This window comes from Taeniopygia guttata, chromosome 26 (genome assembly GCF_048771995.1).
Source record: "Taeniopygia guttata chromosome 26, bTaeGut7.mat, whole genome shotgun sequence".
Taxonomy (NCBI): Eukaryota; Metazoa; Chordata; class Aves; order Passeriformes; family Estrildidae; genus Taeniopygia; species Taeniopygia guttata.
The window spans coordinates 6441305-6467098 of NC_133051.1; the positions used below are offsets into that span (position 1 = coordinate 6441305).

The window sequence follows — 25794 nt, forward strand, 5'->3', positions numbered from 1 at the left end:
GTAGGGATGTCTGGGAATCCAGGGCTTCCCTCTGCCTGCCCTGGCAGGTCTGGGACCCTGGCAGGGGTCAGGAACCCCCTGGACAGAGCCCCCAGAGACACTGTCTGTGATCTCTGGCCATGGAAAAGAGTTTTCAATCTTACAGCATGAATTACCAGCTCTGAGTGTTTGATATAAGTAATAATTAAGTGTGGCACGGGTGCAAAAGTAAAATTTTAGGATTCTAGATAAGGGGTTCAAAGGGGACAAGATGAAGGAAATTGGGTGTGCCTTGTCCTTTTTCTCCTTCTTCGTGCCCTCCATGTTTCACTGTGGTGTTGGCATTTTTCTATTAGTTTAGGCTAGAGACACACTGTTTAACATAAATGATAGATATTAGCACATTATTATAAATATAACACACGTGGTTTCTAATATATAATGTTTATAACATCCCACTAAGGGGCAGAGCCCCACACGCTGCCCTGCAGGACAGAGCTGCGGCAACACAACAAAACATGTTATAGATAAGCAAAAATAAACAGCCTTAAAAACCAACACAGACAAATTATAACTTCTTCTTTAACAACAAGGGAATAAAAACAAAGACTTTCTACAATCTCAGAATCATCAATACCACAAATTCCAACAGGGATGGGAAGAGAGATTTGGGGGGTGTTTTAAAGGATTCTCTCCATACAACCAACTTTCCAGTGAGATCACACTACAATGAATGCACAAGATGCTTTGGCTTTGAATTTTACCACAAGTGTTAATACAAAAGGATCACAACAACCAGATTCTTCCATCATCAGTGCCCAATAAGCACTGGAAGTGGCTAAGAGTGGTTGCTGAGTTTTGGTTATTAACTGACCTCTTCATTTTCAATCTTCAGCGTGGACAAGCGGGACTGCAGCTGCTGACACCTCTGCACCAACTCACTCTGGACTGGCTGCTGGGCACAGAGCTGAGACTCCTGCACGAGGAACAGCACAGCAGAGCATTGCAATTACTCGTTTATTTATCAAACACAAACATTCTCTGAAGTGCTGAACTTTAAAGCTGAATCCAGTTTGAAAAGCCAGGTTGAAACCTGGATTTCGAGCAGAGGAGAAGGTTCTGCTGCTCCCTCCCTGAGAGCACTAACAGCAAGCAGATGATGGCAACATCAAAGAAGAGCTAGAAAACATCAGCAGCTTTCAGTGATGTCAGCTCCAAGTGTGATTTGGAAGTCTGGAGGTGCTTTACCCCACGTATGTGGATAAATCACATCAAAAATCAAGAATTGGGTTCAGTGCTTCAGCCAAGCATCCTGGGGTAGGGGCACAAGGGGCTGGGATTGCTCAGCTGAACCACCTGCACAGCACAACAGCAGGCACAGGTCACTCCTGAATGAATCCAGGGCAGCTGAAATCAAAAAGTTCAGGCTGGGGACCTGTCACAGGCACCAGAACACCGAGGCTCCCCGAGCTGCTTTGAAAGACTCTGATTCCACAGCATGAGGCAGCTTTTCCCTTTCGTTTTGTTCTGGGTTTTGTGTGGGTTTTCTACAAGAAAACACTGACCTCACTGCCTGAGGCTGTTTCTTCAGAGGCAGAATTGAAATCGGGAGTTTTATCCCACCCATGCACACACAGGATGACATATTCTGATTTAATCTGCTGTGTGCAGCACCATTGCAACAAGACCATCTTTTCTAAACACTCCTCCAGCCTTGAGAAGCAGCAAGATAAATGATTCAGTGAATGGGAGCTGCTCCTGAATGAGACTCTGCAGGTAATTCCTTTTCTTCCCACGATCTTACAGCATCAGCAGCACAGAAAAATCCAAGGAAGGTCATTTGCAGTCTGAAGGTTTCACATAAAAAGAGAGAGACAAAGAAGAGCCTGGAGCAGAGGCTGTAATTCCTTTTTTCCCAAAAGAAGAGGCTGCCTGCAAGAGACCATCCTGCAGTCTGTGCTCAGGGGATAATCTGGAAATCCAATCAACTGACCTAAATTGTCACACTGTGCCTGTGCTCCCTTTCAGAAGCACTTTCAGCCTGTGTGACTTTCGACAGCTCCCAGCTGAACAACCACATCTTCATAAACCCATAAGTCAGAGGGGTCTGCCCTGCCAAAAATGAAGAGTCCTCTGACAGCCCCAGCTCACAAGGAGGGTGCAAAAAGCAGCATTTGTGCTCTCACTTGCACACTCAGATGTTGCAAAAAAAACCCCCAGCATTTAGGTTGCTTATATTGGCCCTTCCAACCTCAAAATTCAGAGGTTGTCTTGGGGATTAACCTGTAGTTGGAGGAAACCCAGCAGGTTTCCTACTCACATTTTGGAAATCTAATAGGTCTCCTATTCATATTTAATATTAAACCTAATTAAACATTTTCACCTCCAGTGAAGGGCCAATGATCAGGATCAGTTTGGATTTAACAGCAGCACTTGCTCCTTTTCACAGAATCTTTGGGGCTGCAAGGGACCTCTGGAGATCATCCAGCTTTGATAGCCAAGAGAGTAAAATTCAGGTATCTCTGCCATGAGCCTCTGCCTAATCTTCACATCATCTCCCACCTCTCAGGCTCCCAAAAGACAGGCAGCCCTGGGAGGAGCTGAGGAGGAGCTTTTTCAGTGTCTCATAAAAACCATCTGATGGGTATTAATGAGGCTTGAGGGCAGAGCTTTGTGTAAGGGATAAAAAACAAAGTACAGTGCAGAATTGAGATTTAATTCCCTTTTACATCGTGATGTGCTGAGTGCTGGGGGGTAGGAACTTGAAGAAAAAGGCTGATTTTAAAGAATATTCCATATTAATGTGACTCAAGGAGGAAATTCCATGTGCTGCATTCCTAGGCAGAGCTCTTGGGAAAATGCAGTGATGGGAATTTAGTGGAAGGAGTGTCTCCAACCTGGAATAATCTGTATTTCCACTGGAAGCACATCCCAGTGCTGCTGGATCTCTTGTTGGGCCTTGAAGGGAGATTTGAATTCAGGGCAGTTTAATTTGTATTCAGGGTAATTTAAGGCTCCCAGTGTGCCAAACAGGCAGCCCTGGAGGGGGTCAAGGAACCAAAACCGAGGGGGACAAACAGGCAGAGCTGCAGGAAGGAGCCACACTGACCATGTCCCCCATGTGTGGCTGGAACTCAAACTTCATGGGGGGGCAGAAGACGTTGTTGTACATCTCCATCAGCCTCTGCTTGTCACTGTTGGCATCCAGGTTCTCCACAGCGTTCTCGATGGCATCCAGCCCCTCGTGCTTGGACTGCTCCAGGTTCAGCTCGGCCGACAGGAACGTCCTCAGCGCCCGGTTCAGGCTGGCGTGGTAGCCCAGGTCACAGCACTGCTGGAAAAACACACACAATTCCAGGTGAATGAAGCTCCAGAATGGGAATCTGAACACTCCCAACAGGCAGGAGTTGTGTAAATGGGGAATGAGTTGTGGGGTTTTTGTCCTCTGCTGGGTGGCAGGGAGGTGCCACATCTCTCACTGTGTGCACAGAGCACCTCAGCCTGTAACCCCATGGAAATTTTATCACCATGTTGTAATTATATAGCCTAAATTATAAACTATAAGAGAAGCTTAAACTATTATAACACTTTGTGAAGTTTTCCTGGGGATTTAGAGACTCATTTTTCATGTAGTACTAGAGACTCGTTTCATCCAAAAATGAAGTGGCAAGTTCAACAGCAGGGCAGTGGATTTCCTTAAATTCTAACCCGACTTTTAGGGGTCTTGTTCATATGAAAACACTCCAAAATCCTTAAATAACATCATTCAAAGGAAGAGGAAAGCAAGGCACTGAAGTGCAACTGGAGAGACAAGACACAGGATTTGGATCATCTATAAAGGCCAATCTGCACCCAAATAATTCCATAATTCCAGCAAACTGCTTCATCCCGGGTACTGCAGGGACGAGGAGCATGACCTGGACATGAAAAGAGAGTCATCCAAAACCCAGCAGCCACCAGTTGGGATGATTTCATTGCTGGGCTGACACAGAAGAGCAAAAATCTTTGAAGCAAGAAGTGGTTATGGTCAAGAATTTCCTGGCTATGGCTGACACTGGGATGATGTCACTGGGAGACAATCAAGCAGCTTCATTTCCACCACGGCTGCAGAGCCAAGTTTTCATGTTTCAGAAGGGAGAAAAAAAAGGAGCTTTTCATTAGCATGAGATCAGAACCAGCCTGGATTTTTCAGCCATCTCATAAACCGAGCAAGAAGGGAGCCCACCTTCTTGGAATTATAAGCAAGATCCCATCCACTAGGAGAATATCCAAAAAGGAAAGAAAGAGACCATCTGCTTGATTGCTGTGCTGCTCTGTAAGCAAAATTCACATGGAAACTCCTCCTCGCCTATCATTTGGGTCTCATCACTGTCATTGTTTGCAAACGCAGAGGGGAAAAAGGGGGGGGAAAAGGAGGAGGGGTGGGGGGAGAGGGAAGAGAAACTGCTGGACCATTCCCTGCTCCCACAGAATCCCTGCCACAGAGTGCTGGAAGCCAGGCTCTTGTGCCAAACAAGCTGTGGCAGGTGTGAAGCCTTGGAAAAAGAGCTGCAGTTGCTGGTTGGGTTGCAGGCAGAGATTTAAGTGACTTTACATTCAATCAGAAAAGAGCAAAACCAGCCAAGCAAAAAAACCAAACAAAACCAAAACCAACCCAAAAGCAAAACAAAAAGCAAAACAAAAGAGGCTTGATTGAGAATCTGCACGTGTGGAGGCACTCACAGCTCCTGCTCACTCTGCAGGGCTGGTCCTGCAGCCCTCGGGGAAAGATGGGATTGGGACAAGGATCAGGATCAGCTCAGACTGAACAGCTGAACTCACTCCTTTTCACAGAATTTTTGGGGCTGCAGTTTTTGGGGTGATCTGGAGATCACCCAGGCCAAGGCAGGGTCACTGGAGGTGACACAGGGACAGGTCCAGGTGGGTTTGGGGTGTCTGCAGAGAGGGAAACTCCAGGATCTCCCTGGGCAGCCGTTCCAGGGCTCTGCCACCCTCCTGGCCAGAAGCTCTTCTGATGTTGAGGTGGAAGTTCTTGGGTTGTAGTTTATTACTCCTTGTCCTGTGGCTGAACAGAGCCTGGCACCATCCTGACATCCTTGGGGAGACTGGTGTGGGCTGATGGAGATTGGCACAGATTAATGGGAGATTGGCATGAATTAATGGGAGATTGGTATGAATTAATGGGAGATTGGCATGAATTAAGGAGATATTTTATGGATTGATGGGAGATTGGCATGGATTGATGGGATATTTTATGGACTGATGGGAGATTGGTATGGATTGATGGGAGATTGGCATGGATTGATGGGAGATTGGCATGGACTGATGGGTTATATTATGGATTGATGGGAGTTTGGTATGGCTGATGGGATATTTTATGGATTGATGAGATATTTTATGGACTGATGGGAGATTGGCATGGATTGATGGGATATTTTATGGATTGATGGGATATTTTATGGATTGATGGAATATTTTATGGATTGATGGGAGACTGGTATGGACTGATGGGATATTTTATGGATTGATGGGATATTTTATGGATTGATGAGACATTTTGTGGATTGATGGGACCCCCTCTCCAGCCTGAGCAGCCCCAGCCCTCCCAGTCTGTCCTCACCAGGGAGATGCTCCAGACCCCAAATAATCTTTGTGGGTTCTGCTGGACCCTCTGCAGCAGCTCCTGGTCATTCCTCAACTGCAGAGCCCAGACCTGGAGACAATTCCTGCTGTGGGACAGGCACTTGTGCACCCTCTCAGTGTGACCAGTTTGTCCTCCCAGTGTCCCCAGAAATGCACTGGGAGGACTGGGAATCCACAGGGGAGTTAATGTGTCACAGCCCACCTCTCTCAGGCAGAATTTGCTATTGAGGCCACTGACAGAAAACATTTCCCAGCCCACTCCCCCACTTTAAAGGGTTTTTTTTTTTTAAGTCCAGTGTTCCATGTTTATAAATGCACCAGTCCTGCCATCCCTTTGCTGGGTTGTATAAATGTTTGATGGAACCGTGCTCAAAGGAAATCAATTTTTTATAAGAATTTAATGATAACTCATTCAAATTCACTTCCCAACATGACAGCTGATTAACCCTTTGCCAGTTAGCTTTCAAACAGGCCTCAAAAGTGAAAGATTTAAGGGAAAAAAGCCCTTTGTTTTAAAATGCAATTCACACATGGAAGGGGGAGGATGAGATCCTGGAGTAAGCAGCCATGGAACACCTACTCCTGGAGGAGCAAAGCAGGCTCTGAGATTCACACACACTTTTTATCTTTTTTTTTTTTTTTTTTTTCTTTTTTCCAATCCTGTCCCAGTGACCCTTTTATAAATATGAGTTAATGCAAACTTCCCCATTACTGTAATATTTCATTAGCATCAAAGAGCTGTCTCAGTCCCCAAAGTCAGGAAATTCAAAACTACTGAGCTATGGCAGAAACAATTTATTGCTCTTAACTCTCAACAAAGAATTAACTCCCTGTTATCCTTCCCTGCACACTGCAGAGGGAACAATGTGCTGGATAAACATGACATTAAACATAAACTTTAATGCTGTCTGCCTAACACAATCTCCTTGTAAGTAACTTTGAAGATTACTTTTATATTATATTTCAAAATTCAATATCACCAAATGATTAGATCGAGGGAAGGCATTACAGCCTGGCTTAAAAATCACATTTTTATTCAAGTCAGACGGCTCAGATAACCATCACTGGTTATAATTGTTAATTTTCAATCCTTCAGGATCAAAGGCATTAATAAATCTATTTTCCCTGTGTCTTAACAATGATTTAACTGAACTCCATCCCGTGCTTCCAGACAAGTCCCACATTTTTCCATGCCTGAGCACGGAGCAGATAACACTTTTATTTTGAAGATGATGGGAGCCTGTAGAGTTAAATTGAATGCTCCAAGGGCAGGGACTCACCCAGAGCCACGAGGGCTCCTCTCTAGGAACAGACAAATCCCTGGAATTCAGAATTTGGGTTCTTGCTCTGCCATGCCCCAGACACAGCTGGGACTGCCCAGGGAGAGCAGCCCTTCCTTCCCAGGCTGGGTAGGCCACGTTTGTCCTGTCCTGCTGAAAACACCTCAGCTCTGTGCTTACAAATTATTCTGGGCTTGTGAAACCCAAGTGGACTCTTTGCTACCTGTGGTTAATTAAAATACACCAAAAACAGGCAACTGGACCAGGCAGCATTTGGGGGAAGACTTGAGAGACAGGGCTTTAGGTGAAAAAAATTAAAACAATTTCATCAGGCTGATGCTGTTGAAATTAATCCCAATTTTGTAGCTTTGATATAAATATATACAGAGTTCTAATTTGTTAAAAACCCAGGGCCACGCAATTAAGGCTGAGCAAACGTTAACCAAAACAGGGCTCCCAAAAAGGCAGCAGGAATAAACAAACCAGGCCTCTGCAGAGCAGCAATCCTGCAAACCACGACATTTGGGAATAGCAGCATTTTTCAAGCCCACTCTCAGTGACAGCCCTGACCTCCAAAGGACAGGTTTAAATCAACACCTGGCACAAGAGCACTCCATGTGAGTTTATCATCAGCTGAATAAATGTATCCTAAAGAGTGCTGGTTATTCTAATAGCTGGGTAATTAATAGAGATCTGAGTGCTCTTTATTGCCTGTGTCTAGAGACTCTTGTGCTCATCACTCCCTGCTCCTCCTCAGCAGCTCCCTCCAGGCTCTGCAGCTTCCAGAAGGGATGGCCTTGGGAGGGGACAGGATCCAGCAGAGCCACTGCCCCACCCTCAGCATGGCCAGGCTGAAGGGGAGCCTCCATCCTTGGAAATGACCTCAGGGTTCCTGACTGGCTCTGCTGAGTTTTCAAAAATCAGAATTTTGGGGTTTTTCATTTTTTTTTTTGTGGTGCGTTTTACCAAAAGCAGAATTGCTGCCCCCTGAACGGTGGGGAGACTCAAATATGGCCTGGTGGGCAGGGAAAGGATCTGAGGGAAGGGCTGGAGCTGTGTCAGGGAGGTTTGCGATGGAGATCAGGGAAAGGTTCTTCACTCAGAGGGTGCTGGGCACTGCTCCAAACCGTCCAGAACTCCAGCAGTGCTTGGACAGCACCCTCAGGCACAGGCTGGGCTTTTGGGGTGCTTGGGCAGGGCCAGGAGCTGGACTGGATGATCCCTGTGGGATCCAACACAGAATATTCCATAATTCAATGACTTTTCCCAAACCAGTTAAAAGCAGCTTTAAGAAACACCTCTGAACTCCCTATCTCCTACCAAATTCCTTCTACTGTTTCTACAGTTAAAAATCTTTTATTCAAACACGCTGCCGAGTTAAAATCTTGTGGGTTTGCTTAAAATAGTCCAATGAAAATGTCATTGGCAGCAGTGTGACACTGAAGCTGAGTTTCACTTTAACCAAGCAGCTCCTCCTTTTCCCTCCCAGTGAGAGAAAAGTTGGTTTGTAACAGAGGTGGCCACCTGAGAAAAGCTCTTGTGACAGCTTCAGGACCAATTATCAGGCCACTGCCACCCCCCGAGCTGCCCAGCCCAGCTGTGCAGAGGTTTCCAGCTGTGCAGAGGTTTCCAGCTGTGCAGAGGGAGGGAGGAGAGGGGCGTGGGAGGCTCCTGGCCCCAGCAGCAGCACTTACATCAATGAGATCAGACAGGTCATGGATGTAGTACTTGAACACGGAGGCATTGGTGGCTTCCAGGGCCAGCAGATACTCATTCCTTGCCTTAATCGCCTTCAGTCTGTTCTCTGTGTACTTTGCTTGGCGCTGAAAGACAACAAAAACCAGAATATAGCATTAAAAGAGGTGAGCAGCACCCTGAGTAACACCAGAGAACACTGAGCAAATCCTACTCTGCTCGCACAGATTTTGCCCCTTTGAATTCCAGTTTTGCCAGGGCTCCAAGACTTGAAACGCAGATGAATTATTTAGATGTGTTTGAGCATTGCTACACAGGATTGAAAGGCTTGAGGCTGTGGGATGAGGAAGATTAAAGGAGGAATGAAGGGACAAGGGGCTTTAGGAGGTTATGGCACAGCTCCAGCAGCACCAGCGGGTCTGAGGGTTGCTACAGACATCCCTTCTCTTCCAAGGCCTGAACTTGGTCCTTCCAGAGCCTAAATCCATCAAAAAATAACTCCTTCCCTCCCGTGGGCTTGAACCTTAGAGCTGAACTGCTGGAGTCACCAGTGAGGCCACTGGCTCTGCCCTCAGAGCCAGTTTGGGGCTGCTGGGCTCCCTGGAGCACAGGCCTGGTGCTCTGGAGAACAAAAACAATCACATGAACCATGAATTCCAGCAGGCAGCTGCTGCTTTCCCACTCTAACCTGGTTTCAGCTTTCTGGGCTGTACACATCCCATTTTTCTGCATATCCCATTTTTGTACACACCTCATTTTTGTGCATACCCCATTTTTGGGGACATCCCACTTTCCTGCACACCCCATTTTTCTGCATATCCCATTTTTGTGCACATCCCATTTTTGTGCACCTCCCATTTTTCTGCATATCCCATTTTTGTGCATATCCCATTTCTGTGCATACCCCATTTTTGTGCGCATCCCGTTTCTGTGTACATCCCATTTTTCTGCATATCCCATTTTTCTGCATATCCCATTTTTGTGCATATCCCATTTTTCTGCACACCCCATTTTTGTGCCTATTCAATTTTTGTACATATCCCGTTTCTGCGTACATCCCATTTTTTGTGCAAATCCCATTTTTCTGCACATCCCATTTTTGGACACATCCCATTTTTCTACATACCCCATGTTTGTGCATATCCCATTTTTGTACACACCCCATTTTTCTGCACACCCCATTCCCGGAATAACACAAACTGCACCCTCCTGTGCTAGAGGAAACTTCTGCTGACTTTCCCTTCCCTTCAGCTGCCTGTTAACAAAACCTTTTAATAAAAAAAGAGTGAGACTGGCTCTGAGGAGGGAACCAGTGGCTCCTTGTGCACCCTGCCAGTACCTTCTCCTTCATCTTCTCGATTTTTTTGACAGAGCTCCTCCGGACGTGTTTCTCCTCAAACTTGACGTTGGAGGTGGAGTCGGGGGAACGTGGGGTCTGTTTGTCCTCCTGCTTCACTGACTTCCCGATCTGCTTCTCCTCCTGCTTCTCTGCCTCCTTCAGCTTGCTCTGGGCACTGATGCTGTCGGCGTTGTACATGTGGTAGGTTTTCATCACCTGCAGACAACAAAATCCAACACTCAGCGCCCCAGCTGCTGGTCTGGAATACCTGAACCAGAAAAAAAGAAGGGCTCAGGGGAATTTGCCACGTCAGAAAAGCAGGGCAGGAGGTGCCTGAGCGAGTGGGGCTCTGAAAATGAGTCTGAAATCAGAGTGGGGGATTCTGCAGCTGCTGCTGGGTTTGACTTCGGCGTGTGCTTTATTGCACAAGGCAGTAAAGGAGGCACAAAACCAAAAAAAAACCAGGCTGCAGACTAATCCAGCCTCCTTGACTGTTCAAAGGAAATGATATGGCAGGAAAATGAGAGCTTTTCATCAGCAGGTAAGGTTTCTGAAGGGAGCCCGAGCAGCTTTTCATCTGGGTGAATCAGAGCTTTGAACAGCACAGCATGGAAATCCAGACTCAGCACAGGGGCTGCAAGAGCCACTCAGGTGCCATTTGTTCAAATCAAATTTGGGACATAAAAGTACTTCTGGGATCCCATGCCATCAAAAAATATTTAAAAATTATAAATTATAAACAAATTATAAAATTATAAATTAAAAAAATTAATAAATTAATACACAAGTGTGGTTCTTGGCTTTAGGGAGACCTGGACCCTGTGCTGTATGGAGAACTTCTATTATAGCAGATTTTTGTTAGTAAATATAGATTTTTATTAGTAAATATAGATAATATAGATAAATTACAAGAATTACTATAGATTTTATTAGTAAATATCTACATAAATATAAATATTAAATATAGATATATATTTATTAGTAAATATAGATAAATTCACAAAAATCCATTTGTTTCACATGATACTAAGGTCTAGATTTGTGTTAAGCAAACAGAACCAAAGGACATGAGATCTAAACTGGTTTTTCATCCATAAATGCAAAGCAATCTGAATCCCTCACCAAAACAAACAAGATACAACACTCACAGGGGGCAAAAAAAAAAAAAAGAGTACAATTGCATGAAGTCAACCATTCCAGCAGCAATAAAGGCTCCACTTGTGAATAATCTGATTTATTTCAGATGAAAACCCGTTTACAGCTATTTTGCAGCAGAACATAACACAATTTTCCCTAAGTGGGCTGCGTGCTCCCCCTCTGCAGTGATCAGCAGAGGTCCCACATTCAAAGAGACTGGATTTAAACATGAAAGGGAATGTGACTGCAGCCAGTGCTAAAGAACATCCTGAATAATTCACACACCCGCACTCCCAGCCCCTGCAGATGCTTAGACTGTGAAGCAGGCGTTTATAATTACAATAATGGATGCAAAGGAGTTGCCTTTCCTCTCTTGCTCGGAGCAGAGCTGGCAGAGAGCAAAAGCAGAGGGAGAAATCCCAGTTTTAGTGGGTTTTTAATGGTTTTGTGCCACGTTGGCAGCCACAGGCTCTGGTGTGGGGACACTGGTGACTGATGAGGGCAAGATGGCACAAAAAAATTACAGAGACAACACTCTGGGTTTTATTTGTGTAGAGAAAGTAAAGATTTCACCATTTTGCCTAAAAGCAGGGATGCTGCCAATCCTCTGGATATGGAATTAGGGAATCATTGAGAAAGACCTCCAGGATCATCCAACCTTTGGTTCATCCCCACTTTGTCACCAGAGCCCTGAGTGCCACATCCAGCAAAAAAATAGGTGGAATTATTTCTAAAAGTGCCACTAAATTTAATCACTGGTGGGGTGGCTTTAATTGCAGCAAAATAACATCTTTTAGCACCAACAGAAGTGGCTTTTTGCAAAGGAAAAGCTTTTCTGATGAAGGGACAATTTAGAGCTCTGCAGCAGAAGGAATGAATAAATAGATTTCAAATTCCCAGCATTGCCATTAAAAATATCAATACCTTACATCACTTTGTTCAGCAAATTCTGGAAGCTCTTCCTTCCAGGGGTAGAGAAATTAGCAGAATTCACTATTTGGGTCTAAAAATGACCTGTCAGAGCCTGGCACCCAGAATTGATCCTCAGTCCATGAAACTCCAATCCAGAGCCAGCTGAACTTGGATCAGAAATTGTTCCTAAAATCTGTTTTTAGAAGCAGATTCATGACCTTCCTTAGGATCCCATCCATGACAGGACTCAAAAATGGAGCCAATTGTGCCCTCAAATAGAAAACAATTTCTGGAGTGCTGATTTGCCCAAATATTTGGCTTTGAGGCTCTAATTGTAAGAAATTGTAATGAAACAATTCACTCTATACATTTTACTGATACAGGAAATTTCAGGGAACCCCTTGAAACTCTGTAAACCTGATTTTTACCCCCAATTTCACCACAGGGTCAACATGCCACGGCCTGAGAAACAACCCTGGGTCACCTTTTGGAAGGAGGAAGGCCAGAAAATACAAATCTCAGTGTCATGACCCAACAAATCACTAAGGAAGGACAAAATAAAAGGCATTTTGAGCCACTGAACACTGAGTTCTGCTTTTAAAGAAGAGAGAACTTGCTCAGTAACAGCAAAATTTTCATCAAGCAAGAGGTTTTTCCATTCATCTGTGTGAGGAGAAGAAAAATCCCCACGCAGCACATGAGCCTTGGGGACACATCCCTCCTCCTCCTCCTTCTCTTTGGTGTCTCCAGTGGATTTAGTGAGAAGCAAAAAGCAGAGGTGGGAAAATCTCCTTCTAAAAGGGAAAACTTCCTTCCAAAAGGGAAAAACTCCTTTTAAAAGGGAAAACCTCCTTCTAAGAGGGAAAACCTCCCTCTAAAACAGAAAATCTCCCTCTAAAAGGGAAAACCTCCTTCTAAAAGGGAAAACCTCCCTTTAAAAGTGAAAATCTCCCTCTAAAAGGGAAAACCTCCCTCTAAAAGGGAAAACCTCCTTCTAAAAGGGAAATCTCCCTCTAATAGGGAGAACCTCCCTCTAACAGGGAAAACCTCCCTGTAAAAGAGAAAATCTCCCTCTAAAAGGGAAAACCTCCCTCTAAAAGGGAAAATCTCCTTCTAAAAGGGGCTGTTCTGCTGGGAGCTGAGGGACAAATAAGCTCAGTGGGTGTCTCTGAAGGCTCGCACCACACAAACCCCAAGATTTTTGGCATATTTGGAAATAATTATTCTATCTCTGACTCTTTTTTAAGCCATCACTGCAGCAAAGCAACAAATGGTGAAATCTGGGGGGAGACAACACTTAGAGAGCTGAAACAACACGAGCACAGAGGGGAAGAAATGGGATTTATGAAGCTTTAGAGCAGGGATTGCGGCCTTTTCTCAGCCTGGGTGGGGGAAATGAAACACTTCTCCTTTCTGCCAAGAAATCAGTATGATTTACCGTGTAGAGTTCATTCAAAACTTTCATCAAGTCCTCCTGGAGCTGCAGTCCCACTTCCTTGCTCTGCAACAGAACAGAGAAATGAAAGTTAATTGAGGAAGACGCTGCAGAGGAAGTGAGCACGGGGCATCCACAAATAATTTAGGCCCAATTAAGAACCACTGGTAAATCCAATCAGTGCCCAACCCAGGAGTGTTAATAAAGTGGAATCTCAGATGGGCACAGTCAGGGGAAAAAAAAGAAAAAAGAAAAGAAAAAAAAAAGGGGGGAAAAATTAGAAGAAAAAAAAAGGAAAAGAAAAAAAGGAAGGGGGGAAAGGGAAAAAAAGGGGGAAAAGTCAGGAAAAAATAAAAAAGAAAAGAAAAAAAGAAAAAAAAGAAAAAGAAAAAATGGGAGAAAGGGGGGGAAGGAAAAGTCAGAAAAATTAAAAAAAAAAAAAAAAGAAAAAGAAGGGAAAAGTAAGAAAATTGTTGGTTTAAGGTAGAGACACACTGTCCAACATAAATCATCAATATTGGCACATTATTGTAAATATAGTACACATAGTTTTTGGTATAAAATGCAAACACCGCCCTGAGGGCAGACAGATGCCATGGCCGAGCTGCTGGACAGAGCTCAGCAGGTCGGAGAAAGAATGTTCTAGATAAGGGAAAATAAACAACCTTGGGAAGCTGATCCTACACATCCAGATTCCTCCTTTGGCTGCATGGGTTGGGAAATGAGGATTTTTACACTCTGGCTGCCTCTTCCTCCCCGTGGAGGTGATCAGTGGAAGGGACTGCCTGCAATGCCCTGAGCACTGAACTTTTCTCCAGAGCTGCTGCAGCTGCCTGGCCCCATCATCTGCCTCTCACCCCTGCTCCTTCCAGCCCATTTTGCTCATTTCTTGCACTGAAAAATGGCTCATTTGCTGCACAAATTACTGAAGCGTCAATTATACGACAGATTAAAATGATTTTAATGGAGACTGGGGTTGAAGGGGTAAAGATGATGCCAAATTGTCAAAACACAAAACTCTCTGTGCTTCCAAATGAGCTCTCAAGAAAGGAGCTGCTGGATTGCTGGGCTGGAAAAAAACCCTTCCATTAGGATGAAGGTAAGACAGATCACAGGGGACATCAGAACAAGAGCTGTGCAATGAGCACTGTTAATGTAAAACTGTTCCCTGCACTGATTCCACAAAAAAAAAACATGTCTAGGAGAAAAAAAGCTGAGCTGGCTGACCCTGATAAATGAAAATATATTGGAGGAAGCAGAAGAGTTTGCTTGGAAAAGTCAGAGGAAAAAGGATTGGATGTCAGGAAGAAGTTGTTGCTCCAGTGCAGTGGAGGGAGGTGGAGGTGATGCACAAAGAGAATTTCCCTGAATTCCCAAGGAATTCAAAGTGCAGATTAAAGGCTGCTGCCCCCACTGCCATACAGGCACAAGAGATTCCAGCATCATGGCAGAAAAAGCCACGGAATTATGAATAAAATCCATGCCAAGGAAAGACAACAAAGTCCTGGCAGTTGTGAATGTCTTGATATCAACTGCTATTGCAGCAGCCAATTCTGTATTGTTCTGTATTTTCTCTATTATTCTGTGTGTTGTGCAAAGGCAGAACAATCAATTTTGTAAACAAGGCAATAATAAAAGATATTCTCATCAGCTTTACTGTGATCTACTCCTGGCTGTCCCTGCAACCAAGTCGATATGTACCTCCCTTAACATGAGGAAGGGCTTGTGCAACAAAATACTAATTAATTGGCTCCGCTAATGAGCTGGGGGTGTGTGTGTCCCCACAAATAGTGTGTCCTTCTTATCTGATGAGGTTAAACCCTTCTCCTGCAGATTTGGGAGATGCTCTGCCTGGAAAAGCATCCTTGGGACACGGCCCAGGAGCTCCCTGCTCACCTGAGGATGGCGGGAGTGGGGCAGCTCCTCACCTGTGCTGGGCAGTGAGGGGTCAAACAGACCTTCCACAGAACCTCCAGCTTGGGAGAGACCTGAGAGATCATCGAGTCCAGCCCAGCCCCAACACCTCAACTCAACCCTGGCACCCAGAGCCACATCCGGGATTTGTTAAACACACCCAGGGGTGGGGACTCCACCACCTCCCCAGGCAGAACATTCCAGAACTTTATGGTCGGATTAAGCCCTTTCCTGACCCAGAGATGGGGCATCTGAGAGGTGTTTTAAAAACTTTTATTCAATTTTCAGTCTCGTGTGAAGGGTGAGACAATACAGATGTTATAATTCACACCATCACAATCAGAAGCCAACTATTTCCTAATTAAATATATTGTAGGTGCTTCTTGGCCTATCAGCTCTAGCCACACCATGCTGTAAATGCCTGATTATCTACAAATTCATTTCCCACACTTTATCACTCTTTCTGTGAAAAACCTTTCCCTAACATCCAACCTAAATTTCCCTTGGTGCAGCTGAGGCCCTGCTCTGGTTCTGCCAGCTCCTGGAGAAAGAGCCCAGCCCCAGGTGAGCACAGCCACCTTTCAGGAGCTGTGGGGAGTGACAAGGTCACCCCTGAGTCTCCTTTTCTCCAGGCTGAGCACCCCCAGCTCCCTCCGGGGTTCCTCACAGCGTTTGTGTTCCAAACCCATCAACAGCCTCGCTGCCTCCCCTGGATGAGGAGGAAGAGAAGGAGAAGGAGGAGGAGGAGGATTTCCCATCCTCTGCATGCCAGGGAGGTGATGAGCACTCTTCCCTTCCCTCCAACCCAAGGAGGTGATGAGCACTCTTCCCTTCCCTCCAAACCAGGGAGGTGATGAACACCCACTCCCTTCCCTCCAAACCAGGAAAGTGATGAACACCCATTCCCATCCCTCCAAACCAGGGAGGTGATGAACACCCATTCCCTTCCCTTCCCCTGCACGCCAGGAAAGCAGCAGCAGTACCCAGGGAAGCCCAGCAGGACGTGGCAGGATTGCCAGGCTGGGGATGCAGGTTTCCCCAGCCCAGGAGGCTGCTGTGAGCACACACACACACTCCTTTGTTACTCCAGGGTGTATCTGTACCATGTGCAGGGCTGGAGGTTCTGCCACCCCTGGCTGGAACATAAATTCCCAGCACGGGCCGTGCCAGCTCCTCAACAGCCTCTTTGTTCCAGCCCTCCTCCCCTCCACCTCCCCTCTAATTTAATCAAGATGTTTTTGGGATCTACTGTGGGGCTGTTCCGCATTCCACCCAACATTAACGACTTCAGCTTCCAAATATTTGGGGGGGATAATAGAGAGGAGAGCTCAGGAATGCTGTCAACATTTTCTGCCCCGCATCTCCAGCCCCAGCAAGGTCCTCCCAAGCCTGACAGAAAGATGGGATGGCTTCAAAATCAACATTTCCTGAGGTGCTTTCCCCATAAACCCAGCGACAGCCAGCAAGGGCTGGAGCCACGGGAGGGTGAATGTGTAACACAGCAAGGTAAGAGATTTTTATCTAATTTGCTGCCTCAAATTATGTCAGAGGGTGACAGCTGGAGCTGGAGCCCAAATCTGCTGATTCTGGAACCGCTCTGGAACAATATCAGGTCTCTGCATCTTTTTAAAAGTAATAATTAGACATGCCTAGGTGGAGAATAAACATTAAATATTGCTATGTTTTTTGAGTAAGGGTAAGGATGCCAGGAGGGGAGCAGGGATGTAGCACAGAGGTGCCAACTCTGCACCTCAGTGAGAGTTTTACTCATGCCATTTGCACATTTACAAATTTACACCGTGATGGAAACATGTTTTTACAAATGCCCAGCTTTTTAACCATTATTCTTGTGACGTGTGGTGGCTTTTCCATGTGTGGGGTGCTTTAAGATTTGTCATTTTCTGGTACCAGAGCAGCAGGAGCCACAGTGCAGCTGTAAAGTAGGTCATGACAGACCCCTTCAGAGAATTAATAATTCCTTTTCCTTGATTACTGCAAGGCTTTTAACCAACTCATTGTGGATTTTCCATTTCACATCAAACACCCTGCAGTGTACCAGGAGATAAACTGGGGGTTTTCCCCACCATCAAAGGCGCTAAACAGGAGGAGAATTTCAAATCCTCAGGTTGGTTTTCTTGATTCCAAACAGGGTTTTCTCCCCATAAATATCCTCAATTAAGTGGATGCTCCAGCAGCCCATCTCCCAGCTAAAATCAGAGCAGAAAATGTGTTTGAAACCCAGCAGGGCAGGCAGATGCTCAGCTGGTACCTGGCTCAGCTCGGGGGCACAGCCTGTCCTGAGGCCCCTCTGCCCATAGAATAAATCTGCTTTTCTGCCCATTAACATTTACGTGACACTCCACAATATCCATATGCAAAAATCTGTCAAATAATCAGTTTGTTCAGACACTGCTCAAAGTGAGGCTTCTGCAGTCCGTTCTTTTTAAAAAGGTAATTTTTTTTTTTTTCCTTTAAATTTGAACAAGATTATCAGGCTGCTTCTAGGAAAATTTCAAAGAGACAACACAGAAAGAGTGATTAAAGAGACCAAATTAAAGAGACTGCTGCTCAAAGGTCTATACATGTACAAATAATCCCAAGGGATCCCACTCAAAAGATACGTCTGGAGGCAAGAAAACCTGATAACCATGCAAGAAACAGGAAGGCTGTTCCATGCAGAGAAATGAAGGGTCACATTAAATAGAGAGGGTGACAGGGGGATAGAGGGAAAAAGGGAAATCAAAGCAGGAATCAGCTCAAATAGAAGAATATTTTGTGTGGAAAAAAATACATATATAAATATAAAAACAGAGAGGGTGACAGGGCAATAGAGGGGAAAAGGGAAATCTAAACAGGAGTCAGCTCAAATAGAAGAGTATTTTGTGTGGAAAAATACAGATATATAAATATAAAAACATACATAGATAAGATATTGAAATAAATAAATAAATGGGCTGTGCTGAAGGAGGACGAGCAGGAGAAATCAAAGGGAGATGAAGGAATGAAAAGGAGCAGACATCAAAGCAGGATGATTTTCCAGGAGAGGGAGAGGTGACCCGAATAGCAACGCTGGTGGCACCAGGGCTGGGAACTCCAGCCCTGTACCAAAGCCAGCCCTAAATCATTAACTCTGCCCAAAACCGAAAACATCACCTCCTCCCCAAGGTGGAACCATTTGTCACTAGGACAATTCACCCCCCCCTACAGTTTTATTTGCTGGAAATGTGGTTATTTCACCATTTATCTTCCACAGAATTGCACTGACACCATCCCTGGGGGCAGACAAATCCCAGATTCCCACTGACAGCACCAGGATTCATCTTCAGGACTGTCAGAGCAGCCAGACCCTGAGCAGCAGCATCTCCCAGCAACACCTAAGAGTGTTTTCTGAAGAGAAACCAAAACAAGGGCATGGAAAAGTACAGTGGCTCCAGGAATTCCTGCACCTCACCTGAGAGCTTCCAAACCAAAGCCACGTTTGGGGCACACAGCTCAGACCTGGCAAGGCTCTGCGGAAAAAGGGACCCAGGGAAGTAAACAAAGCCCAAAGGCAGGAGAAAAGGGGCTGACACACAATGTTCATCCAGCAGCACGCCAAGGCTGGCTCTGGCAAAAAGCACAGCTGCTCTTATCAGCACAGATAGCTGGGAAGTGGCTGGCAGGCTCCCATCCATCCAGGCATGCACCTATGCATCCATCCACCATCCAATCCCTCCATCCATCCATCCTCTTATCTGTCCATCTCTCCCTTCTTCCCCTCATCCATCCATCATCCATCCATCCATCATGCATCCCTCTATCATCCATCAATCATCCATCCCTCCATCATCCCTCCATCATCCATCATCCATCCCTCCATCATCCATCCCTCCATCATCCATCCATCACCCATCCATCCCTCCATCCATCACCCATCCCTCCATCATCCATCATCCATCCATCCATCATCCATCATCCATCCCTCCATCATGCATCCATCATCCATCCATCCATCATGCATCCATCCATTATGCATCCATCCATCATGCATCCATCCATCCATCACCCATCTATCCATCATCCATCCCTTCATCATCCATCCATCCATCATGCATCCATCCATCCATCATCCATCCATCCATCATCCATCCCTCCATCATCCATCCCTCCATCATTCATCCATCCATCCATCATTCATTCATCCATCCATCATGCATGCATGCATCCATCCATCCCTCCATCATCCATCCATCATCCATTCACGTGTCCATCCATCCCTCCATCATCCATCCCTCCATCATCTATCCATCCATCCATGTGTCCATCCATCATCCATCATCCATCCCTCCCTCCCACAGCCCTGGGTTGGGGTGGGCTCTGTGACAGGCCCTGTACCTCCTCGTCCCAGCACACGCACACTGTGAGGCACAGCCAGGATTCCCAGGGTGCTGGGAGCCCAAGAAGTGCCACCACAAACCCTCCCAAAGCCCGTGTGCAGCGCAGGCAGCCCCTGCAGGAGCTCACTACTGGAATTCACTGATTCCACACTGACACAATCCCCTCCCTGCTCCACCAGCAGCCCTTTGCAGAGTCCGAGGGTCCAAGAGTGACCACGTGAGAATCTCACCCTGAGCATTCTCCACCCCAGCCTGAAGAGACAAAACCCACGCTGCCACCACTGCAGGTGATGCTCTGGGTGCAGCAGGAGCTGCTGTCCCCACCTCAGGCTCTCTGCTGCTCCAGCTCTGCTTTCCCCTCCTCGCTGCCACAAGGATACGTTTCAATCACAGAAACGTGATTTACCATTTTGTAAACAAGGCAATAAATAAAAGATATTCTCATCAGCTTTACTGTGATCTACTCCTGGCTGTCCCTGCAACCAAGTTGATATGTACCTCCCTTTACATGAGGAAGGGCTTGTGCAACAAAATATTAATTAATTGGCTCCGCTAATGAGCTGGGGGTGTGTGTGTGGGCTGGGGGTCCCCACAAACAGTGTGTCCTTCTTATCTGACCAGGTTAAACCCTTCTCCTGCAGATTTGGGAGATGCTCTGCCTAGAAAAGCATCCTTGGGACACGGCCCAGGAGCTCCCTGCTCACCTGAGGATGGCGGGAGTGGGGCAGCTCCTCACCTGTGCTGTGCTCACCTGTTCACCCCACTGTGAGGGGTCAAACAGACCTTCCACAGAACCTCCAGCTTGGGAGAGACCTGAGAGATCATCGAGTCCAGCCCAGCCCCAACACCTCAACTCAACCCTGGCACCCAGAGCCACATCCGGGATTTGTTAAACACACCCAGGGGTGGGGACTCCACCACCTCCCCAGGCAGAACATTCCAGAACTTTATGGTCGGATTAAGCCCTTTCCTGACCCAGAGATGGGGCAACTGAGAGGTGTTTTAAAAACTTTTATTCAATTTTCAGTCTCGTGTGAAGGGTGAGACAATACAGATGTTATAAGTCACACCATCACAATCAGAAGCCAACTATTTCCTAATTAAATATATTGTAGGTGCTTCTTGGCCTATCAGCTCTAGCCACACCATGCTGTAAATGCCTGATTCTCTACAAATTCATTTCCCACACTTTATCACTCTTTCTGTGAAAAACCTTTCCCTACCATCCAACCTAAATTTCCCTTCGTGCAGCTTAAGGCTCTGTCCTCTGGTTCTGTCAGTGCTGCAAGGAGAAAGAGCCCAACCCCACCTGGCCACAGCCACCATTCTTGTCCTTTTTCTCTTCATTTTCCTTTTCCTTTTCCTTCCCTTCCCAGGCCTTATCTCAGCCAGCCAGCCCTGCTGCCTGCAGCCCTGATCACAGCTGCACTGTGTCCTTTGAAAAGCTCTCCACACACTCAGAGAAGCAGCAGCTCAAGAGCTCAGTGACAAAAGGGACCTCAAGCACCTCCTTTTCTCCCTGCCTGTCCTCCCCACCTCACCTGCTCCATCCCAGCATGACACAAGGCACTCATTTGAGAAAAACGGTCCAAGGAAAGGATTTTCTGCCTCAGGATCTGCTTTTCACTCAGCAAATAAGGGAAAATGTGTCACCATCCTCTCCACATTTCACGGCGTTATTTGCAACCTAAATAGCTCCCAAATTTAATGAATGGCAGAATTCATCAATATTTATTAATTCATTCATTAATGGTAAATTCCCCATCAACACTTACAGCAAGGCAGCCTGGCTTTGCCAGCAGCCTGTCCCTGTTTTTAACCCAGGAAAAGGTGAAAAAGGTGGAAAAAGCCCCATTTCCCTGAAGTTCAGAGATACTCTGCCATCCTCTGTGCTGCTTTGGGGATATTTTACAAACATGCCACTGAAGGGGGTTATAAATGGATAACATTTCTTTAAATCCACAGACTGCAAAGCTGCTTTGCAATATTTTAATCACACCCCTCATCTGTTTTCGAGCCTGCAGTACCTTTTGTACCTTCTTGCAGCTCGGGAAGGGAAGAGACTCAAGTGAAAAATCACAAGTAGGTCCACGTCAGCCAAATTTCTCTATTTATCAGCTGCTACCAGATAACAGAGGATGCAATTTTTGGTTTCAACCACCCAGCACAAGTGGAGCTGTAATCAAACACCTGATTTGGCCTTCAGCCAGGCTGGTACTCCTGGCAAACAGCCAAAGAAGTAGTTGGGATTTAGCAACAAGTGCCTTTTGTTTGCACAAATTAATGTGGAGTTTGCCCTTGGCCTGTGACAAGCAAACCAGAGATGGTATTTTGCTGTTAATTAGTTATTTATTTGTTTTTATTCTAGTCCTGCTGCCCAAAATGAACTATAAACATGGGCCTGCCCTGCTTTATAAGGGGCTGAAGAGAAAGTTGCCATTTCCAGCCAAACTGGGATAATATCCATTTCCAAGTAATGCCTTGCCAAGGCATTTTCCAGGCCACCTTGCTGCAGCACAGCCCTTGTTGAAATTCAACAGGGAGATTATTCCTCCTTTGGAGGGATTAGAGGAATTGAAGAGTAACTGCCATTCAATAATCCCATGTAAGTATCTAATCAACCATAATGTAATTACCAGAAAGTTTTAAAAGGTCAAAAAGGCCTCAGTGAGACATTACTTGAAAAGGAGAAGATTCCTCCTCTGCTCAGGCAATGACTTAGAAAAAAGAAGAAGTCGAAGAGAAACAGAATGTAAAAGTGGAATGTATTTTTCATCCTCCATTAAAAACTCAAGAGACAGGCAGGAGAGAGGGAACCGCACAGATTTTGTTCTGCTGATGCCTCAGGTTTTAGTTTTTCTATTTTTCAGATTCTGTGCTGCTTTAGTGTGTGGGTCTGAGATTCACATTAGGGGATGGTGAGCTCTTTAAACAGAACAGGGAGACAAAACAATTCCTTCTCTAGCTGGGGGCCAAGGACAAATGATCCAAATCTCAGCCCAAGAGCACAAACAATGTGGGCTGAAGAGAGAAAAAGAAGCAGGATGGGACTGCCTGGGCTAAAGCTGGAATTGGACAATGAACTCCAAGGTGCCAATGGAGCAGAACTTACAAAATTGAGAGATCCCATGACCTGTTGTGCATTTTGTGACCATTTTGGGTTGTGCTGCCCAAGGTGGATCCATTGAGGCCTCTTAATAAATCCCTGCTTTATTCTTTAGCTCTGTCCAGCCTCTGCTCCAGCTCAGCCTTCACAAGGCACCACTCCCAGAGAAATCACAGCTGGAACAGGGAACCTGCTCTTCAGGTAATACACACAACGTGCTGCTCCTTCAAGTGCATTCTTGACATGAAACTTCACAACACTGAGCATTGCTCATTTTCCAACAGCCTCACCAAGCTGTTTTTTACAGGTTTTTTTTAACACTTAAAGCAACAGACAGAAAATGAGAAATATCTGAACAATCCCACCCTTCTCCAGGCCTTGCAAGAGCAGAAATAACTCCCCAAGCTCAGGGCAGGTTGCAGGGGGTGGGAGAGGGGGAAGAGGAATAAATGGCTTTTTAAAGTGAAGACTTGCAGCACGTGAAGCAGCAGATGTTGCAGCCATTGGCAAATCTCTGCAGGGACCAGGCATCACCCCTGAACAGCACTTTCAAAGCCTCCAGATCATGTTTCTTTAACTGCAAGAACAGATTCCTAATAGGAAAACCCTCCCACACTATCCCACCTTCCTTCCCAGGTGGAAATCAAGGGGACAAGGCAAACAAGAGACCTCAGCTGCATTTTCTTCTTTTCCCAGATAAGGACAATACATCTTTTTATTATCTAGCATAGTAGGAATTCTCCCTAATTTTCCTTTTAACAGCAATTTCTCCATGGCAGATAAAATTCTGTCTTCAAAGAGTTATTCTTGACTAATGTTCAGACTTGAAGAACTGGAAGGTTTTTGCTTATTTAATGAAATTTTCAACATCTATTCAAAACTGTGGAGCGGGCTAAGAGGAGAAAAAACACAGCTTTAATTTAGACCAACAGATCTCAACCAGCCACATTGGGGAAAATGCCTGAAAAATTCAAAGGCAAGTCAAGCACAAAGAGGAAAAAAAACCCAATAAGTGGATCCACCACAAGTGACAGGTGGAGTGGTATTTTAGAAGAATCAAAGTGAAGTTCTGTGCTGGAGCACTCAGTTACCTTCTTGAAGAGGCGTCCTGAGTCCTCGCTGACCTGGACAAAGCGTGGGATGATGTTGTTGAGATAAATGTCACTGAGGGTGGTGTGGTCCCTGCTCTCCCTCTTCACCTGGTTGAGCAGCAGGTTCCAGCAGTTCACTGGTGACAGCACGTTCTGATCCTTCCTGCAAGGACACAAAACAGGAACAGCTGGACAGGATCCTACCACAGCTATGGGTCTGTAAATGAAGCTGTGGGGTGGATGGGATGCTGAGGAGCAGAGAGAATACAGAAAATACACCAAAATACACCCTCAGTTCTATTTCCGCACATTGCCCTATGAGCTTTTGTCCCCCAACAAACAGATCCTGTAAATGCAAGCTGCAGTGTGCCAAGTGCAGGTTTTAGTTTTTCCCTTTGAATCCAGGATTTTGTGCATAAATCAGAGCCTGAGGGAGGAGGGAGGGCGATGGCTCCAGCGTCTGACAGAAGGTTTCACAGCCCTGTCTCAAGCATTTGGGTCTTAACCACAATAAAAAAGATTTCAAGCACCCAATGAGCCAAACAGCATCTGCATAGGAAAGAAAATGCTGTGTCTCCTGTGCAAAACCCATTATGTGAAGGCTTCTCTATCTGTCCCCAGCCACAGACAGTAGCACTCCTAAAAGCTGCTTGATTTTCTCATCTTTGAACTTTCCCCACCCTCTTTCAGCTGGAGCACCCAGCAAATGAGCAGTGCAAAGGGCAGCAGGGGAGAGGAGAGGAACCTTGGTTTATCTGGGTCAGCATTTCATTTATTGGAATTAATAAGTTGTCTCTCAGAGCAGCATTTCACCCCAGATGGAAGCTGGGGGTGCTCCAGCAGCAGTTCCACGTGGAGCCTTAACAACAGCATTTACTTCTCTATTTACCATTCACTCACAGCACAATAATATTTATCTAGAAAAGAGTAAAACCTGTGGTGCAAAGCCCCGATTATTGTAACAGACTCTATCAGATTTCTTTCCTCCTAGAAGAAATGCAGTTTAATTTCCATTGAAAAGGGAATATTCTGCACTTGAAAGGACAGCAATCTCTGCTGCGAGAAACACTGGGAAAATGGGAAAACTGACCCAGGGCAGAGTTTCATTACACTTCTCGTGACACCAGCAGCTGGATTTGTGCTGCAATATGGATAATTTTAGATAAATAGTTTCAGAACAGCTGATCTTGATTTTCTTTTTTCATTTTCTTAAAAAAAAAAAAAATTAAAAAAAATTGGAAAGCTCAGGACAGACTGCAGATTGTGATCCAGACTGCTTCACCCACTGACTCCATCCATCTCTGCCCTCTAAAGCTGGCAGAGCTACAAGTAAAAATTACCCAGCCACCATGAATAGTTTGGGAACGAAACACAGGAACAAAAAATCCCCACCAGCTGACCAAAATCCTGCCTCAAAACCCCTCAGAGCTCCATTCTTGCTCCATCAGCAGCCTGGAGGAGCACCAGGAGCTCTGGGGAGCGGGGAGCCCTGATTCCCCAGAAAAGGGAAGCAGGAGAGCTGCAGGAGTTAAAGAGGAGTTAAAGCCCAGCTGTCCCAGCCACAGCAGCCCTGCCTATTCCAAGGCAGCAAATAGCAGGGAGAGCAGGAGCCTGTGGAAAGGCTGGGGAGGGAAATCCCTGGAGTTCGCTGGCGCCAGATGGGTGTTGACACGCTCGGTGTGGTTACACATGAAAGGCCATCCTGCAGGGAAACTCGCCCCAAAGCCCACAGCTCCCAGTGCACGGCTGGGATTGTCACCTTCAGGATGATGCTCAAGCCACATTGTCATTTTAAATTCCTTTAATTTCTTGCTGTCTCTTGGTTTTAATAACTCCTTCAGTGCCCTGTTGGAATGGGCTCTTGGTTTTGTACAGATCCAGCGAGGA

General features: G+C 45.8%; 1 protein-coding gene across 7 annotated transcripts in view; it reads right to left on the reverse strand.

The window, feature by feature from the left end:
* The window catches only part of SRGAP2 (SLIT-ROBO Rho GTPase activating protein 2), a 106963-nt gene that overhangs the window by 40479 nt on the left and 40690 nt on the right, over window positions 1–25794 (reverse strand). For 5 of the 7 annotated variants that reach the window (XM_030291812.4, XM_072918910.1, XM_041721312.2 and 2 more), the window contains 6 exons: window positions 23908–24070; window positions 13424–13486; window positions 9937–10152; window positions 8597–8725; window positions 3089–3313; window positions 854–955 (listed from right to left, as the gene is read on the reverse strand). In XM_030291812.4, the coding sequence (XP_030147672.4) occupies window positions 854–955; window positions 3089–3313; window positions 8597–8725; window positions 9937–10152; window positions 13424–13486; window positions 23908–24070 (898 nt within the window). The remainder of the gene's footprint in view (window positions 1–853; window positions 956–3088; window positions 3314–8596; window positions 8726–9936; window positions 10153–13423; window positions 13487–23907; window positions 24071–25794) is intronic. The other 2 variants (XR_012052050.1, XM_030291813.4) reach the window with 1 other exon arrangement.